General features: G+C 47.4%; 1 protein-coding gene across 3 annotated transcripts in view; it reads right to left on the bottom strand.

The window, feature by feature from the left end:
• The window catches only part of LOC115094484 (semaphorin-3F-like), a 103,452-nt gene that overhangs the window by 21,469 nt on the left and 62,254 nt on the right, over positions 1–19,729 (bottom strand). For all 3 annotated transcript variants that reach the window (XM_029607603.1, XM_029607584.1, XM_029607594.1), the window contains exons 3-7: positions 17,557–17,717; positions 16,060–16,122; positions 15,857–15,976; positions 7,400–7,493; positions 6,895–7,014 (exon numbers count right to left, since the gene is read on the bottom strand). In XM_029607603.1, coding sequence (XP_029463463.1) covers positions 6,895–7,014; positions 7,400–7,493; positions 15,857–15,976; positions 16,060–16,122; positions 17,557–17,717 — 558 coding nt within the window. The remainder of the gene's footprint in view (positions 1–6,894; positions 7,015–7,399; positions 7,494–15,856; positions 15,977–16,059; positions 16,123–17,556; positions 17,718–19,729) is intronic.

Here is a 19,729-nt window from a genome sequence, read left to right as displayed (position 1 = left end):
CTAAAGGCTGTAGGTGACTGGACCCAGGTGGTGAAGCACTGAAAAGGGTCCAATGTATCTGGGTGCAAATCGAATGTAAGGCAGCTTTAAGCGGATGAGGCGGGTGCTGAGCCACACCTTGTCTCCGGGATGCAGCTGTGGGGCTGCACGGTGATGAGCGTCATAGAACTTCTTAACCTTTTGCCCAGCCTTTTGGAGGATTTGCTTGGTATGCTCCCAGAGTTGGTGTAGTTCTTGCGCTGAAGCCTGTGCTGCGGGAGACGACACCAACAAAGGCACTGGAAGAGGAGGCAGAGGTTGACGTCCGAAGATGATTTGGAAAGGTGAAGATCCGGTTGAAGTGGACTAGTGTGAATTTAACGCAAATTCAGCCCAGGGAAGCAACTCGGACCAGTCACTCTGGTCCGAGTTAACATATGCCCGGGGAAACTGTTTTAGCGAACGGTTCTTCCTCTCAATCAATCCATTGGCCTGCAGATGGTAAGCTGATGTGAGATCCAGGGAGATGTCAAATTATTTGCATAGGGATCTCCAGAATTTTGCTGTAAATTGGACCCCTCGGTCCGAGAGGATGTGTCTTGGCAGGCCATGAAGGTGAAAGACGTGGCAGATGAAGATCTTCGCTAATTCTGGAGCTGAAGGTAACCCGGGTAGTGCCACAAAATGAGCCATCTTTGAAAGGCGGTTCACAGTGACCCAGATGGTATTGTTGCCATTGGATACGGGTAAGTTAACAATGAAATCCGTAGCTATATGCGTCCACGGTTCGCTAGGTGTGGGGAGTAGCTGAAGAAGTCTCCAGGGACGACCGACTGGTGGTTTTTGTCTAGCGCATGTAGGACACGATTCTACGTAGGTCTGGACATCTTTCTTCATAGTAGGCCACCAGTAGAACCTTTGCAGAGTGGAAAGTGTTCTGGCTTGTCCAGGATGACCTGCGAGCAGAGTCTTGCACCCATCTGAGGATCTTTCTCCTGAGTGCTTGAGGAACCACCGTCTTCCCGGCCAGAACTATGTGGGTAGCAGAGAGGAGTACTCTTGTAGGGTCAATGATGTGACGCGGAGTATCAAGTAATCTTCCGTGGAAAAAGAACGGGAGAATGCATCATCACAGGTATTCTTGTTCGCGGGACGGTATCGCAAGAGGAAGTCGAAGCGATTAAAAAATAGAGACCAGCGGGCCTGCCTGTGGTTCAGGCGTTGCACATGATGTAAGTATTTGAGTTTTTTGTGGTTGGTGTAAACCGTGATTTGATGTTTTGCATCCTCGAGCCATGGACGCCATTCCTCAAATGCCAATTTAATCGCCAATAACTCTTTGTCTCCAATCCTGTAGTTTCGCTCGAGAAAAGAAATGAGCAGGGATGTAAGGTGTGGTTGTCAGTATGTTGGCTAAGGATGGCTCCAACCCCAACGTCAGAAGCATCCACCTCTATGATGAAGGGTCGTCGGGGATCTGGGTGGCATAGGCACGGCTCTTGAAGAAACGCCTCTTTAAGTTCTTGAAAGGCGGTCATGGCTTCTGGGGACCAATGAGAGGGATTGGCTCCCTTTCGAGTCAAGGCTGTAAGAGGCGCGGTCAAAGTAGAATAATGGTGAATGAATGATCTGTAGTAGTTAGTGAACCCTAGGAATCTTAGCAGAGTCTTAAGACCAGTGGGTTGTGGCCATTCCCGAATACTCTTGGTTTTTTGCGGATCCATCTGGAACCCTTGGCTGGATACCACATAGCCTAAAAAGGGGACAGACTCCTGGTAAAAGGAGCATTTTTCCAATTTGGCATATAAGCGGTTGACTCTTAATCTCTGCAGAACGTTAATGACATCCCGTGGATGGCTCTGGAGATCTTGAGAGAAGACCAGTATGTTGTCTAGGTATACTACTACACAGCTGTAAAGCATGTCCTTGAAGATTTCATTCATCATGTTTTGAAAAACGGCCGGGGCGTTGCAAAGGCCAAAGGGCATGACTAAATATTCAAAATGGCCGTCATGGGTATTAAATGCGGTCTTCTGTTCGTCGCCCTGGCGTATCCGGACCAAGTTGTACACCCCTCTGAGGTCCAGTTTCGTGAATATTTTAGCCCCTTGGAGTTCAGAGATCAATGGCAATGGGTAGCAGTCCTTCATGGTGATCTCATTTAGGCTGCACTAGTCTATGCACGGGCGAAGGGATCCATCCTTTTTTCCCACAAAAAAGAATCCGGCTCCAGCAGGAGACTTAGAAGGCCGAATGAAGCCCTTCACCAAGTTCTCTTGAATATAGTCAGACATCGCCTTAGTCTCCGTCAGAGAAAGAGGTGTCCGAACGGTGGAGATTCATAGGTGCTCCATGAGTTGTCTGAGTATAAAGTTCCCACTGGCACCGGAGTCCACCAGGGCTAAAGTGTGGAATTCAAGGGTATCCGAATTAATGGAGACTGGAAGTGTCAATGGAGGAAATGGAGAGGTGAGACCTAGGAGGCATCCTTCGGCGGATCCTAGGTCTAAGAGTTTCCCGGACAGATAGGACAAGAGGGCACAGTGTGCCCTGGCTGACCGCAGTACATGCAGAGGCCTAATCTTCTCCGGTGATGTCTCTCTTTAGCAGATAAGTGACTGAGGCCCATTTACATGGGTTCTTCTTCCTCAATACTGGGTGTGGGAGTAGTCTGGGTGACCGGTGTTGGACAACAGCGCAGGGCCTCTGAAGACATCCTTTTGGGCCCCTTAGTCTCCTGGGATCGCTCACGCAGGCGACGGTCAACGCGACCAGCGACGTTGATGAGAGAGTCCAGAGTCTCACGGAGCTCACATGCAGCTAATTCGTCTTTGATGTGTGAATTGAGACCTTCCAGGAATATAGCATGTAGGCAGCCCAGATCCCAATGTAATTCCGAGGACAGAGTTTTAAACTCAATCACATAGTCAGTTAAAGGTCTGGTACCTTGTTGTAGATGCAGGAGTGCAGATCCAGCGACAGTCTTGCAAGCGGGGTTGCCAAATACAGAACGAAATAGGGCAAGGAAACCTGTCAAATCATTGAGAATTGGATCCATGCTCTCCCTAAGGGGTGATGCCCAGGCCAGGGCTTTCCCGTCCAAAAGGGAAAAGATGAACGTAGTTTTGGACACTACGTCTGGAAAGTAGGTAGGTTGCAGCGAAAAGTGCATACAGCATTGATTCAGAAAGTCCCTACATAACAGGGGATCACCCGTAAAACGAGTAGGTGCTGGCAAGGGAATAGAAAGCCTGTACGGCTTTCTATTCCCTGTGAAGTGGAAGCGGCCTTGACAGGTGTCGAGGCAGAGTCCAGCTGAGAGCTTAACTGATTGAAGGCATTGGCCAAAGTTTCTAAAACCTTTTGTTGCTTTGAGATCCATTGGGCCAAGCCAGGGATGGCCTGGATGGCTGAGACCTGAGTCAGGTCCATGGAGTTAGCAATCTGTTATAACTTGTAGAGTGTGAACCCTGGGCCGAAGTGAGAAGTGTCTCTGCCCACAGAGAGGAGCCCTGTGAGCCTCACCGTTGGTAGGCGCAGTCTCAGTGGTGTCAGACACAGCTGTGGAAAAGAGTCTTTATTCAGAGAAGAGAAAGGCACAGCCTGCGGAGCGCAAAGTGTAGAATAAGTATAGTTCTGAGCAGAGGGGTATACCCAAGGGTGATACCTCTGATGTGAAGATCTGGTAGTGGCCTGCAGCGCGGGGTATGCCAGGATGTTTCGCAGTAGTGTAGAAATACCTCAGACGTGCAGATCCAGTAGTGGCCCACAGTATGGGGGACGCCGGAGAGGTGTCTCAATAGTGGTAACGAGATGGTAGTCTGAGGAGCAGGAATCCCGATGAGGGTCCTGTAGCGGTGGTGCGGTAATGACCTGCAGCGCAGGGTATACCAGAGTGGTTCCTCCTGGCATGATGCAGTAGTTGCTCAAGGCACGGGGTACACCAAAGAGGATCCCACAACGAGGCTTGGTATAGTTGAAGTCCGTAGTAGTAAGGTACTCACAGGAGGTAGTTCCAGGAGGGTCCCGGGGAACGGGACAGATAGAAGTCCAAGGCAGGAAGACCCTCCGAGGAGCGGATAGCCAGAGTCGAGGAAGGGCCCCCAGAGTGTCTCACGCCAAGTGTAGAATCTGGAACCGGAAGTCCAAGGATGAAGCGAAATTCAGCAACGAGGAAACTCCTTGCTAACTCGTAAATCTGAAGGGCCAGCCAGCTTAAGTACCACAGATGAATGACGTCATCTGGAAGGGTCGCCCCCGAGGTTCCCGCCATGACGTGTACAAAGGTGGCCCGTGTGCACGCTCGACTAGGTAATTCCTGAAACAAGATGGCGGTTGGCAGTGCCTACACCGTCCCGGGAATGCTAGGCTGCTTGGCGGTGGTTGGCAGAGACCACCATTCTTCTAAGAGATGACAATGCAGCAAAGAAAGAGGTGAGCATAAGTGGTCGCAGCCATCTGCGACCAAACAGTTGCATTATACCTAGTATTCCATTAGCAGCATTGGATGATCTAAAGTGGACAAGGAACCGTTGACAGCCTGGAACCCATTCGTCACATCTAAAGAGTACAGACTGCAGAAATATTTTTTGAAATTGTTATACAATATCAACAGCATTATATTCTAATATGGATTCAGTGCATTTGGGGGGCAATTTCCAAATAGCTTTTCTAGGTGCAAAGTATGTGGGTACTTTGTAGCTGCATATCCAGAAATAAATTTTAATAGACCGAAAACTAGAAGAATGATGAAGAGTTTGACAATTACACTTTAATGCATATAGGGGCGGATTTTAAAACGAGCGCGAATAGCCTACTTTTGTTTGCGCTCCAGGCGCAAACAAAAGTACGCTGGATTTTAGTAGATACGCGCAGAGCCGCGCGTATCCGCTAAAATCCTGGATCGGCGCGCGCAAGGCTATCGATTTCGTATAGCCGGCGCACGCCGAGCCGCGCAGCCTACCCCCGTTCCCTCCAAGGCCGCTCCGAAATCGGAGCGGCCTCGGAGGGAACTTTCCTTTGCCCTCCCCTCACCTTCCCCTCCCTTCCCCTACCTAACCCACCCGCCCGGCCCTGTCTAAACCCCCCCCTTACCTTTGTCGGGGGATTTACGCCTCCCGGAGGGAGGCGTAAATCCCCGCGCGTCCGCGGGCCTCCTGCGCGCTGGGACGTGACCTGGGGGCGGGTCCGGAGGGCGCGGCCACGCCCCCGGGCCGCCCCGGGCCATAGCCACGCCCCCGGGCCCGCCCCCGGAATGCTCCCGACACGCCCCGAAAACGCCGCGCGGTTCGGGCCCGCCCCCCCGACACGCCCCCCCGACACGCCCCCTCCGAAAACCCCGGGACTTACGCGAGTCCCGGGGCTCTGCGCGCGCCGGTAGGCCTATGTAAAATAGGCTTCCCGGCACGCAGGTTTTGGGCGGATTTACGCGAGCAGGGCTCTGAAAATCCGCCCCATAAAGCGAAATCATGAATTTGTGGTGCAGAAATCCAAGGGCCACATTCATTTTGGAAGGTGAGAATTTGCAATCACTAAACATGAATGAGACCTGGGAATCATCACCTCTGGTAATCTCAAGGTAGCCAGCAGTGTGACAAAGCAATTGGGAAAGTGAATGGTATAACCAGATGCCCAAAGAGAGGGATCCGTAGTAGCGAGTGGGAAGTAATAGTACCTCTCCATAGGTCTCTGGTGAGATCCCACCTTGAATGAAGATTGTATCCACAAATTGACACTGACAGGAAAGCGGCAGTTCAAAAGGAGGCTCACCAGACTGTTGCAAGATCCACCCCGGGTTGATAAATTGAGTAAGCTCTGTCCAGCTGCAGCAAAGTGTGAAACAGCAACTGCTGGAAGAAAGTTGCTGCACCAGATAACTCTCAGTGATTAAAGTGAGTCTGGCTTGTCTGTTTTATGGAGAAATAGATAGCATCTATTTGATATGATATGGGAACTCTTTATTAAGTGATGCCAAGGGCATTTGTCTGGAGTACAGGAAGTATAAACTTCTGAGTGTTCCCTGTGTATGGTATAACATTCCCTGTTTCTCATAATGCCAAAGAAAAGGCTTATTTAGGTTCCTGTATTAGATGGAGGAGGGATAAAAAGATAAATGTTAAGGGACTGTTCAATGAATGTTTTAATTAGCAAAGAAACAACTGATGAATGAAACATGGGGTGGACGTACTATATAGCATGTTCAAAAAAATATTTCAGTATCCAATAAAATGATCACCAAAATGGTGCATGGCTTGCACTAAGAGTCACACATACAAGGAAGGAGTAAATGAGATAAAGATGGACTTTCCTAAAGAAAGCATGGGAAGGCAAGATATGGGTCAAATATTCCAGTATCTGGCAGGCTTCAATAAAGTACCAGAATGAAGCATTTTGCACAGAATGAATAGCTCAGGGATAAGGGGGTCCTCATGCACAGCTGAAGGGACAGAAGCTGAAGTGGAATGTGAGAAAATACGACTTTACTGCCAGAACCCTTGCAGTGGTGGTTACATGAGCCAAAATGGTGGCAGAATTCAGGTATACCTGGGAGAGACACAAAGGGACCTTAGTGGCAGGAAAAAGAAGGAAGAAGTCCAATGAGCAAGTAAAGCGTGCCACAGCACAGGTGGATTGGAGAGGCAGGGTGGCCCGTGTGGTCAATGTCCGCTGACATCTCTGAGGTTTACGTTAAACCCCTCAAGGATCACCCCATATATTATAAACATCCTGCCAGAAAGAAACAGCAGGAGGTGAGTGTCATATGACTGCATTTATATCACAAACTCCAACTTTAAAGACAGAAGGAGAGGGGAAAAAAATAGACAAGAGAGAGCATGATAGAAAGAGAGAGAGAAGGATTATGTAAAAAAGAGCAGACAGAAGTAAGCAGGCACAGCTGCTCTGCCTCTCCCTCACCATTCAGCCAGCGCGAGTCGTGCTGCTCTGTCCGGATCGCAGGCCTGCTCCCCATCGTGCGGAAGACAGCCGCATCTGTCCCCATGAAATCCACCTGCACCCCAGAGTACAGGTTTCCATCTGCAGAGAAAGCAGACTGCTCAGCATTTAGAGGGGCATGGAATGGGAAATGAGAAAGTCATAGAATAAGAGGAGAAGGAAACAGAAGGAAAGGAGAGAGAAAGATAAGGAACAGAAGAGGAGAGGAAAGGGTTACTTAACTGGAGAGGATGAAGATAGAAAGGCATGGAACATGACACAAGGAGAGAGAGTCACAGACCTGAAGAGACAGCAGAGAAAGGCATGGAAGAGGAGGATGAGAGGCAGACAGAAAGTAACACAAGGAAAAGAGGCAGGCAGAAAGTCATAAAAGATAAGAAGGCAACACAGTCCCAGAAAAGGAGGGGAGAGAAAAGAATCATTAACTAGGTTGAGAAGGAAGAGAAAATGTCATGAGCTCACTCACTGACGAGAGCTGCTGTGCTGTCCTGTCGTGGGTCATATGGACATTTACCCTTCCCAGATTCCTGTGTGCCAGGTACCATGCGGAAGAGATACTCCTGCAGGGATAAGAGGAGCATTATTAATCTGAAGGTCCCTTTCACCTCACACAGACATGTGCCAACACTGCCTCACCCTGTAGTGCATGCTGGAATCTGTAGAAGGAATTGTGCTATTACCAAAAACAGGACAGCAGGTCCTAGCATGTGCTGCAAAGCAAAATTAACACTCAGTGACCTGGCACCAATCAATGCTGAAGAGTAAGGCAAGTCTGATTAACTGCAAATAGAGTTCTCCTTGGACAGCAAGATGAATTAGTCATAACCCACGCGTGACATCATCCAGCAGCGCCGACATGGATGCAGCTCTTAGAGTTCAGTGAAGACTTTACCAAGCATGTGTGGGAGTTCCCACGCATGCACGCTGCCTCATGAGCCCCTTAGTCTCTTCCAGAGCTTAAGTTTTATTGAGTAGTTGACTCTCCAAAGAGGTGGGTGGGTATTAAATATGGCTAACTGCTTACAGGAAAGCAAAATAGCTTTCTCCATCAACAAGCAGGCATGAATTAGGCATGACTCATGGGGACTCCCAAGCTGAAGGGTATATAATGGAGCTATTACTTAAAAACAATCTGGCTTCACCAAGTGGAGAGTGGACTATTGGTTGAACAGGCTGTGCAGAACTACTTGTCCAAAACTATTGTCCACAACTGCTTGTCCAAAACTAGACTCCCTCTGAACTGATGACCAAGTATATCTTCAATGGAAATGGCCCCTAGATGGGCCACTTGTTGAGTCTTGACAGAGACTGTAATCTGTAAGCCAGCACATAAGAGTATACTATAGAGCAACTTCCCTTCCTGATCTATTGGACTCAAAGAACATGAACAGTTCAGAATCTTAATGGTGAAATTGAGTCCTCTTTAGGTTATATGCCAGGGTTCTCTTATAGTCTAAGGGGTGAAGAGCCCCTTCTTTGCACACTTGTGGTCATGAAAAAAATGTAGGTAGTACAATACTTGATTAATGTAAAATGCAGATACCATTTTTGGAAGAACCTTGGGATGAGTTTATAGAACCATCCTATTATGAAAACACTGAAAGGTATGGGGAATATGAAACCAGACCCTATAGTTCATTCACTCTTCGTGTCGAAGTGATGGCCATGAGAATTAATACTTTCTAGGTGAGAAACGTCAAGTCCACTAACTTCAGAGGTTCAAAAGGAGGTTTCATGAGTTAAGCTAGGACTACACTGAGGTTCCAAGGAACCAGATGTTTACTGACCAGTAGGGATGTGCATTTGTTGGTTCATTTGTTTCAGCAGAGTGTGCAAATTTTGTGAACAGAAGGTGCACAAAATTATTGGTATGTGTATATGTAATCAGCCACTTACACGCATGCATACCATCAGTTTTGCGTGCTTATCTTCCATTTGTGAAATAAGCTTGCACTCCAAAACGAATGAAATGAATGGACCAACGAATGCATATCCCTACTGACCAGAGGGGTTTGGAATGTCACAGTCCTTTCATGACTTTGATACCAAAAGGTGGCGTTAGATCAGAGCCTCTCGCACTTGCTATGATATACTGCAATGGTAATAAGATGAACTTTTTCTGAAGAGGTGATAAGGCCTCAGGACAAAAGGCAGAATAGATATTGAAGCAAGTCACTTGAGCCAAAGGAGAAGGGATCAAATTGGCTGGTCTTGCACCAAATCGAGAACCTCTTCCATTTGAAACCATAGGATCTTCTGTTGACAGTTTCTTGGCAGAAATCAGAACATCTTCCACCTCTTTGAGAAGGAGAAGACTACTACACATTTAACAATGACACCTTGAGAGCCAGAACTACTAGCTTCAGATAGAAAAGCCTGCCTTCCTCCTGTGTGATGAAAGTTCGAGATGTTCCCAATGGAACCAGAGACTGAATTGACAGACGGATGAAATATGGATACCACACTTGCCATGGCTAGGCTGGCACTGAGGCTTATCCTCACCTTGTCCTGAAGGACCTTCTGGACAGTTTTGGCAATCAGAGGAATCGGTGGATATGTATAGGGTACACCAAAATTCCAGTCTAGCACAAAAGTGTTGGGAACTGATCTGTAGCTGCTTGGATGCATGGCGCTGAACTACTTAACCTTTCTGTTGCTTTCTGAGGCAAAGAGGTCGATCATCTATTTCTTTATATATTTTTATATATTCCCCCACCTCCAAAAGTGTTCGGGGGTCAGGGGGATTACAATACATATATTTATAAAATTCTATTAAACATAAAATCAATGGGGCCGATTTTAAATCCTACGCACGCGGGGTACATTTGTGCGCGCTACCCGGCGTGCACAAATGTACACCCGATTTTATAACATGCGCGCGCTACCGCGCGCATGTTTTAGAATCCAGGGTTGGCGTGCACAACGGGGTGCACACTTGTGCACCTTGCCGCGCCGAGCCCAAGGGGAGCCCCGATGGCTTTTCCCCATTCCGATTTTGAAGCGGCCTTGGAGGGAACTTTTTTTTCGCTCCCCCCACCTTTCCCTCCCTTCCCCTATCTAACCCACCCCCCAGCCCTACCTATATCCCCCCTACCTTATCCCACGGAGTTACGCCTGCCTCTGGCGCATGCCGGCCAGCTGCTGGCGCGCAAACCTCCGGCACGGCCGCTGTGCTGGAGGACTCAGGACTACCCCTGGACCGCCCCTGGACTGCCGCCTGCCCCGGACCGCCCCTTTTTCAAAGCCCCAGGACATATGCGCGTCCCGGGGCTTGTGCGCGCCGTCAAGCCTATGCAAAATAGGCTCGCCGCGTGCAGGGGGTTTTAAAGGGTTAATCACGTATCCCATCATCGCCCCTTCCCCGGGGACTGAACAATTACGCGCATATCCCATCATCAGCCCCTCCCCCGGGGACCGAACAATTCATCTGCAGTTCCTTGATCCAAGGACAGCTTGTATGATTTTAACACTCTGTTGAGGCTGTCGGCCACAAAATTCTGGATTACCAAAAGGTAGGAGACCTGGATATGGGCATTGTGATGTCCTATATTTGCAGAGTCTCTTGGCAGATGGTGTAAGAGCCCATACCTCCCTGCTTGTTTATGTAGAACACGACCAATTGGTTGTCCATCTAGATCAAGATTCTCTTTCCTGAAAGAAGGTGAGAGAAAGACCTTACAGTAGGGCATTGCTATGTATATTTTTAATATTTTCTTGTATTATTTATGATTGCTTTGATTGCATGTCACTTTAAGCCTTGGCAACTAGTGACTAATAAATACTGAAATAAAAAATAGCAGATGGCTCGCAGCTCCAGGTGATTGATTTGTAGATGATTCTCCTCTGGGGAACATAATCCTTGAATCCATGCCACAGTGGTACGCACTTGGTGGTCGCATTACTAGATAGAGTCACTTGATGCGGTGGAACGCACAATGAGAGACCCACTTTTGGAACTTCTGGATTCATCCACCACTGAAGGGATGATCTCATCCTCGGGGGGGGGGGGGGCATTGGATATTTGATGAGATAATGGCTGAAAGAGCTGATCTCATTGGTTATGGAGGGTCCACAGAAGGTTCCACATGTGCGGACAAGTCAGAAGAAATACATGAACAAGTCATGTGTCCTAGAAAGACCAGGACCCATCTTGCTGACGCTCAGTCCTGTTCAAGGAGCAACCTTACCAGGCCTATCAGCAATGCGGCTCTTTCGATGGGAAGAAATGTTTTTTTTCTGAAGCAAGTTTATCCAGACTCCTATGAAACAAATTCTTTGAGATGGAGCCAAATTTAATTTGGCAAAGTTGAGTAGGAAACTTAGGGACAGGATGAGTCATATAGTTTTCAAGGGACTCCAGACTCCTGATGGAGATCGACTTATCACCAACCAATTGTCCAGGTATGAGAAACGAGACTCCCTGCCAATGAAGCTGTGCCACCATTACCACATAACATTTCGTGAACATCCTCAGGGCCACTGAGAGACCAAAAGGGACACAATGTATTGGTAATTCATGTCCTTCACCACAAACCTAAGAAATTTTTGATGGCCAGGATGGGAATGTGTGCATAAGCATCTTTCAGATCCAGAGAATATATCAATCTCTCAGCTGAAAGAAAGGAATACTTTTCTGGAGAGTTCATTTTGAACCTCTCTCAAACTTGCAATGTATTCTTTCTCTGCAAGTTTGGTATAGGCCTTAATATCCTGATTTCTTGGGGATTAGGAACTATCACAAAGAGAATTTATAACCACACTCCTGAGAAGGGAGAGATTTGATTGCCCTCTGCAACTGCATTTCCAGTTGCAGTTGGGCAGATTGAAAAGGGTTGGTGTTGACGACTGAAATCTGTTGGGTCAGAGAAGGGTGAGAGAAGTTTAAGCAGTAGCCATATGTCACAATTTTCAGGACCCATCTGTCCCTGTTGACACAGAGCCATTCTGAGAGGAAGAACGGAATCCTTCCCCCAACTGGGGAAGGCAAGGAGACAAGTCTTAATCATCAAATACTGGTCCTGGACTTTGGCTGAGTCTGATGCAGAGCCTTTGGCTAATGCCTTTCTGATAATCTCAAGCAGGCAACAGCTGCTGAAGAGTGGGAAGAGCTTGATGATGCTGAAAAAAGAGTGAAAGGGATATTTTTGGAAGAATGGATTTTTGTAGGAAAAATACTGGTGTTGGGCAGAAGCTGATTGGTTCCCCACTATAGCTGATATCGACTGTGGCAGGGGACCAAACATTGGATATGTTCCTTAATTGGGGCCACTGTCATTGAAATAATCATGCACGTCCATTTGGAGGCCACTCACTCACAACCACACAAGACTTTGGGTGCCTATGGAAATGGCCGAAGTCCTGGCCACAGTATCAAAAGCTTCATAAACAGAACAGATGAGGTACTTTTCACATTCCTCCGTGTCCTCTACTGCTTGACAGAAGTCTGCCTACTGTGGGACTGAAGCCATTAACGAGTTCTGTTAATGGATTCATCTTTTACATTAATTTGTGCAAATATTGTACCATTCAGAGCTAGTGTGCTGCAATCAAGGAACTCACTATGGATCCCTGAAAGAACTTTTTCCCAAATGTATCCAAGTTCACTTCTGGGTCCTTCCCAGACAAGATGGTAGAGTGATCAAGAGTCTGTTTAGCATGTTTCAATGCTTACTCCACCACCACCACATAGTAGTGTGATAACTGGACCACCCCAAACCATAGAAAGGCTTGGACTCTGTATTTTAGATCCAGTTTCTGGGCAACCAGAAGGCATGATGTTGGCGTCTGCCACATCCTCATCTGCAGAGATAGCCACAGAGTCTGTTAGAAGGTTGAATGACTTGAAGAGGCCCAAAGACATCTGATCTCAGGTCCCTTTCCATCCTGACACTGACGGACAGCGTTTTTGCCAGTTTATCCAAAACCTTGTAGTATCAAAGATTCTCTGGAGGCAAGCTATGCCTTCCTCCTTTTCCAAACCATGCAGGAACTCTTAAGTCATAACCCGATAATGATGAGGAGGAGGTTACCGCTGGTCCGAGTGGTATATATCTGGTAGGAACTCAAAATTAACTGATCCCACTTCTTTTGATTTCTGAAGAGACTCTCCTAGAAGAGAAGAATGCACTGCTTCATGGAGAGGACTTACTCCAACAGTTGGAAGCCTCTGAGGAGAGATATACATGGTGCAGGACTTTGAGCAGCCCCACTATACAGGAAATCTTTTTCTGTTTTGGACAGGAGAAGTTTGTAAGGATAGTGGACCCTTGTGCTGTGGCATGGTTGACGTAGCCTAGTAAGTGAACCTACGTCAACATAGGTGAACCTACTAGGCCCATGCCGGCAGCTGGCGAACACACCGTGGGCTGTTACTTGACTGGAGCTTCACCAATGCCAGCCCGATTTCTCACAGGTTGAGCCTTTGGATTCCAGGGACTGGCAGGACTTAGGTGAGAGTCCCACAGGGCATATAGAGATAGAGAAAGTCTGGGACAAGGTCAAGGTCTGGCCAGGCTGCGATGAGACAATATACAAGAGTTAGCCAGAGGTTGAGGCAGGCAGCAAGCGGGGCATAGGTAGAGTTTATAGCTGAGGTCAGTGGCAGGAGGCAGGCAAGAGAGAGATCTGGGTCCAAGGCAGAAGTCAATGCCGAAGAGACTGGGTAAGGACAGGGATGAAGACAGAGCAGGCTGGGCTAGGCAAGCCAGAATAAACTAGGCAAGGCAAGCCAGACAAGGCAGGACAGGCTGGAACCAAGACAAGATCAAGAACCAGAGAGGATTGGGAACCAAGGCAGGCACAACATGCACTGCTACCGAACAGTGAGACCTGTTGCTGAGGCAATCCTGTGCAGCACGACTGAGCCTTTTATACCTAGCCACATGACTTCATTGCTGTGCACCGGCAGCCAGGTTTCCCACCTTGGGGACTTTATAAGGCACCTTGCTGTGCCCTGAACATGCATGCCTATCGCAACCCAGGAAGCAGCATTGCAGTTGACGTCATGGTGGCATTCCTGCTTCTCAAAGACTCTTGAATTCGTGGGGTGAGTGCTGCCGGATGCAGGATAACTCTGTGACTGGCGAATGTTACTAATTTCTAATCTCCCTTCCTGTTCTTCTGGGCTTAAGGAAGCAAAGAAATTCTTCACTAACTCTGAAAACTGGGCTCCCACAGGCTAGGGCACCTTTTGCACTGGAGTTGAAAGAGAGACATCCTCTGCAGAAACCTAGATTGATTCATCCTCACTGTCTGCAAAGCTGAGAAGGAACAGTATTGTAGCAGTTGCTTCTGATGTGGCAATGGTTGGCTTTGAAGTGCTCTGCACCAGTTGCATCAACAGCTTCCACTGAATAGTGTTTTCGTACATGGATGCCAACAGAAGCTTCTCCTTCTGCACCATAGCACAAGTCTTGGGCTTATACACCAAAGCTCTGCCACAATCCACAGCACCTTGGCATGTCATGCCAAATGTGACGACTGTGCCCTACAATGCAAGCTCCTCTCCAGTGACATGGATAGCACTTGTTTGGCCGTTCAGGTAAAATAAGTGATTCAGCGCCAAAGAGATCTTCCATACCATGAAAAATGATGAGGCCTGCACCAATAAGGCTATCTCCCACCTCAGCATCAAGAAGGGGCTTCTTTCAGCGAACCCTGTGCCGATGGTGCTGATATTTTCTTCCGCTGTGAGGAGGATGGCCCAGAAAGGCCTCATGCCATTTAGATGCTATTCTCAGTGCCTCAGGCTTCCGTGCCGCACTCAACTTCTGACCTGAGATGAATCTGGAAACTGGCGCCCGGGGAAGGAGGAGCTTTTCCGTGCTTCTGGGAATGATTCCCATCTCAGTTTCCTATGCCAGGAGTCCAATGATGCCTGACTCCCAGACAAGGAGCAGTTGTGCTGCCCAGCCTTGCACCGAGTCTTCAGGCTCTTACTCACTGGTTCCTTCTTTAGGGCTTCCATCGTCCAGGCACAATTTTAGAGCTCCCTTGGGGACATCTAACCATAGCTGTAGCAGTTGGAGAAATCATGGTCTGGACCCTGGCAGTAATAGTAAACAGAGTTTTGTATCTGTAAATGGACATCCAAGGCCTACAAATGCAGGCTTCTTAGCCTTTCCAAATTCATCTAATCTTTTAAGAACTTAAAAGTTCTGGTTGAGTGGCTGCTGAGGCAGCAGCAGAAAAATAGAAGAAGCTATGAGGCAGTAAAAGTCTAACTTGGACCAAAAGACATAGGGGTAGATATTCAAAAGCCATTTAGAAAGATAACTGAAAAGTAATCAGTCTACATGGCTTAGCCGCAAAATTTGGCGACTTAGCCGGCTAAATTCTAGAAGGCTAACTCTTTATCTAGCTAGAATGTAGCTGGCTATCTCGGGGGCATTCCTAGGGCAGGCAGTAGGCATTCTAGGAGTTAGCTGGGGAACCTAACCGGCTAACTCTGGCTGTGCTGCAGGCAGGTCTAAAGTTAGCCAGATATACAGTAGCTATCTGGCTAATTTTTAAGATAGCTCAGTATATTCATGGCGCTATTGTGTCACTGAATATCTTAGATAAGTTAGCTGGATAAGCGTATCCAGCTACCTTAACTAGCCACTCAGCAGCTGACTATGGACCCCAAAATGTTTTAAGAGAGAGACTGGTATAGATCCTTACAGTAGCTTGAACAAAGAGAGACTGAGAGGCTCACAAGATAGTGTGCATGCAGGAACTCCAGCACTTGTTGGCGCCACTGGATGATATCACCCGTGCATTATGGATAATTCATGCCTCGTTGTCAACAGTGAATCCTTCTTCCAATGGAATTCTACCTTTATTGATTTCTGATGTTTTGCACTATGATATGCTTCTCTGCTCTACAACAACCCCCCAACCCCTAATGAGGGCAAATAGAAAATTATAGATTCCTCTTTCTTACCTCTGACCTCCAACCCCTGTTAACGAGAGCACAGATGGGGTGGTAGGCACCAGTGCCACAGGTGTACAGGTGTGTACGGTTTAAGGGCTGGATGAGCCGAATGTAATTGTAGCACTCACCCTGCAGAGAGAGGTAGAATGAGTGTCCATTAAAGGTAGGCATCTGGGTAGCAACCCATCACAGATCCTACATGAGATACTCACATTTCGCCCTTTTCCTGCCAGTCGACATTCATTCTGACGACTTGGGCTTGCAGGCCAATGGATCTAGACATGGAACAGATGAGAAACCAACACTAATGGGAAGACTTTACATAAAAATATAAGAATTGCCATACTGGATCAAACCAAGGGTCCATCAAGCCCAATATCCTGCCTCCAACAATGGCTAAGCCAGGTCATAAGTACATGGCAAGATCCCAAACAGTAAATATATCCCATATTGCTAACACTTGGCAATAAGTAGTGGCTTTCCCTAATTCCATCTCGTGAATAGCAGTTTATGGACTTCTCTTCCAAGAAATTACCCAAACCTTTTTTAAACCCAGCTACATTATCTGCCTTAACCACATTCTCCAGTAATGAATTCCAGAGTTTAATGGTGCATTGAGTGAAAAAGAATGTTCTCCTATTTGTTTTATATGTTCTATTTATTAACTTCACTGAGTGTTCTCTAGTCTTTATATTTTTTGAAAGAGCAAATAACCAATTCACATTTATTCATTCTATCCACTCATAATTTTATAGACCTTTATCATATCCCCTTCTCAGCCGGCTCTTCTCCAAGCTTTTCTTTTCTTATGTTCTTACATGGAATAGACTTAGTTTTTGGGTACTTGCCAGGTTCTTATGGCCTGGATTGGCCACTGTTGGAAACAGGATGCTGGGCTTGATGGACCCTTGGTCTGACCCAGTATGGCATGTTCTTATGTTCTTAAGCTGAACAGCCCTAACCTCTTTAGCCTTTCTGCAGAGAGGAGCCATTCTATCCCCTTTATCATTTTGGTTTCCCTTCTCTGTACCTTTTCCAGTTCAACTGTATCTTTTATGAGATGTGGCACAACCAGATTGCACACAGTATTCTAGGTATGATCTCGCCATGGAGCGATATAGAGGTATTAATGCATTCTCCATTTTATTTTCCATTCCTTTCCTAATAATTCCTAAATTTCTGTTTCCTTTTTTGGCCACCATCACACACTGAGCTGAGAATTTCAAAGTATTGTCTACAATGACTTCCAGATCCTTTTCCTGGGAGGTAACACCTAGTGTAGAAATTAACATCATGTAACTGCAGTGTGGGTTATTTTTCTTCCCATGAACATCACTTTGCACTTGTCCACGTTAAATTCCATCTTCCATTTAGATGCCCAAACGTCCAATCTTGCAAGGGCTTCCTGCAATTTCTCACAATCTGCTTGTGATTTAACAATTCAAAATAATTTTTTGTCATCTGCAAGTTTGATAATCTTGCTCATCATTCCTCTTTCCAAATCATTTATAAATAAATTAAAAAACACAAATCCCAGTACAGATCCCTGAGGCACTCCACTATTTATCTTTCTCCACTGAGAACTCTGACCATTTAATCCTACTCTGTTTTCTATCCTTTATAAACAGTTTGCAATCCACAGCAGGACATTGCCTTTCTCCTCCCCCATCTCTAGCCTCAGTCCCTCCAACTCCTGGCATCCTACTTACAATCAGAGGCTCTTTGTTAATGTTCTGTAGGTCTAGAGCTATCAAGAATTCCCGGGCACCCAGGTACATGCGATCCTGGTCCTGGTCCATCAGTAGAATCCGGTAATCACTGGTGTTGAACGTGAAGCTGAAAGGTCGTGCTGTCCGAGTGTCCATCAGATCTGCAAAGAAGGAGAGACAGACTACGCTAACACATCCGAGGAGCAGGAGGACATGCTATAAGCACCTGAGGAGTGAGAGAATGAGTTATAACACAGGATGAGCGTGCGGCAAGGCGGGAGTATTCCTGGGGCTTTAATGTGACTACATCTCGGCTTCTGCTGGATGCTAATTTATGTATTTATTTGTTCCATTTATTTCTTGCCTTTCTGAGATAGCACTGCTCCTTCTCTCACGCCTGTGCCCCGAAAGTGGCTGCACCGCTGGTCATAGACGGGTTGGTGCTGGGGACCCCTGTGTACTAGGGATTATTTTACTATTGTAATTGCAGCAGGCACATGGACTGTCACAGCCTGGCAGACCGTGGTCGGCAGGGGAGGCACACACTACACAAGTGAGAGGACCACATGGCATCACCTCAGAGACCAGCACCTAAAGGAGAAGAGGAGAATCCCAGGTCTCCTTGCAGGGGCTTTCCCAGCCTGGGGTCACAAGTTGCGTCCCCAGCCCCTAGGGACACCTAAGCTGGATACAAAGCTGCAGCTGCCGCAAAGAAGAAAGGAACCAGCCGCTGGGAGCCCAAATCCCAGCCCTAAAAATAGGTTGGGTGGCTCCAGCAGGGGCGGTGAGATCAGGGGTATTCTGAGCTGCACAGTGGCAGGGCTAAGTAGGTGTGGATGAGCCGGGGGCAGAGGTATGTGCACCAGCTGGTCCTCAGAGAGGACTCCCAGTCTGGCAGAATCCCCTCTGCATGCCACAGCCTGACGCAAGCTGCAGCGTGAGGGGGGCATTGCGAAGGGATCAGAAGCTCCTCTTCAGCCACCTGCAGTGACCTTCAGCACCCCAGCGAAGGAGGGAGGTCGCGGAAGGGTTACACAGCCCAAGGATAGGGAACAAGAGGGGACTGAGCGGCCTCTGAGGCCATGTCTGTGAAGGGCAGGAGTGAAGCTGCAGGGGATGGGGGTGACAGTGACAGCACTGTGATCCTCGCTATCTCCCCTCTCATAAGCTCCTGTTATTGCCAGTCAGATCTGGGAATGAGAGGCAGCCTGGTAGACATGGCTCACACTGCCTCCCCCTCCCCATCTCCTTCCACTTAACTCCACATCTTTCTTCAGATCTGGTCTCCTTCAGTCACCTTCTCACCTCTCTTCTCTTCCTCACCTCCCCTTTTATCTCTCAGTATCTCTCCTCCCCTGCCGCCCAATTCCCCCCATCTCTTTCCTGCCTCTATCCTCTCATCTCAGATAAGACTGGGAGGATAATGAGCTCTGTTACCAAGATTAAGAGGCGGCACACAGTGTGTAAACAGGGCACAGCTGGGAATGTTACTGGGCCAGACAGCCAGGAAAAGCCTGTCTCCCATGAGAGCGGCAGCACCGGCACAGGGGCTCTGTCAGGTGTGCTGCCAAAGCTGAAGGTGCTTCCCTGGATGCTGCCCTACAGAAGGCTGAGAGGATTAAGGCAGAATTCACTTTTCCTACTTTCAAAACAACAACAACAAAAAAAAAAGACAGCTTGAGGTGGGAAGACACTGAACAAAAGGACAGATAAGCTGATGTAATAAAGCGATAGAAAAAAAGCAAAGTGTGCTAAAATTTAGTGTGGTTTTTTGTTTTTTTTTTTACTTCCATGCTAAAAAAAATAAAAACAACTTGTATCAATCAGATGGAGTGGGGAGATCCCGGACCCAAGCTTCCCGGGTGCAGATGTCCTGAACCTGGAAGTGGGGAACAAAAATCTTTGGATGACTGCTTTTTTGTTTTCTAGCTTCCATTTACTTCTCATAATGAAAGAGAAAATTTTGCTTCACTTCTAGGGCTTTAATATAGAAACTGTGCTAACAGTGAAGTATAAAATATGCTAATTTGCAGTGTACTTTCCTGCACTGGAAGTCATTTCATATACCATGGATAGCATAGAAAGTGTGCTCAAATTATCCTACATTTTTAGTGCATAGTTCTGATTCACTAGAACCCTTTCTACATCAGAAATAATTGAATGCACACCATAT

This window comes from Rhinatrema bivittatum, chromosome 1 (assembly GCF_901001135.1).
Source record: "Rhinatrema bivittatum chromosome 1, aRhiBiv1.1, whole genome shotgun sequence".
NCBI lineage: Eukaryota > Metazoa > Chordata > Amphibia > Gymnophiona > Rhinatrematidae > Rhinatrema > Rhinatrema bivittatum.
The sequence above is the reverse complement of the archived record's forward strand: the minus strand, read 5'-3'. Positions and strand labels throughout refer to the sequence as shown.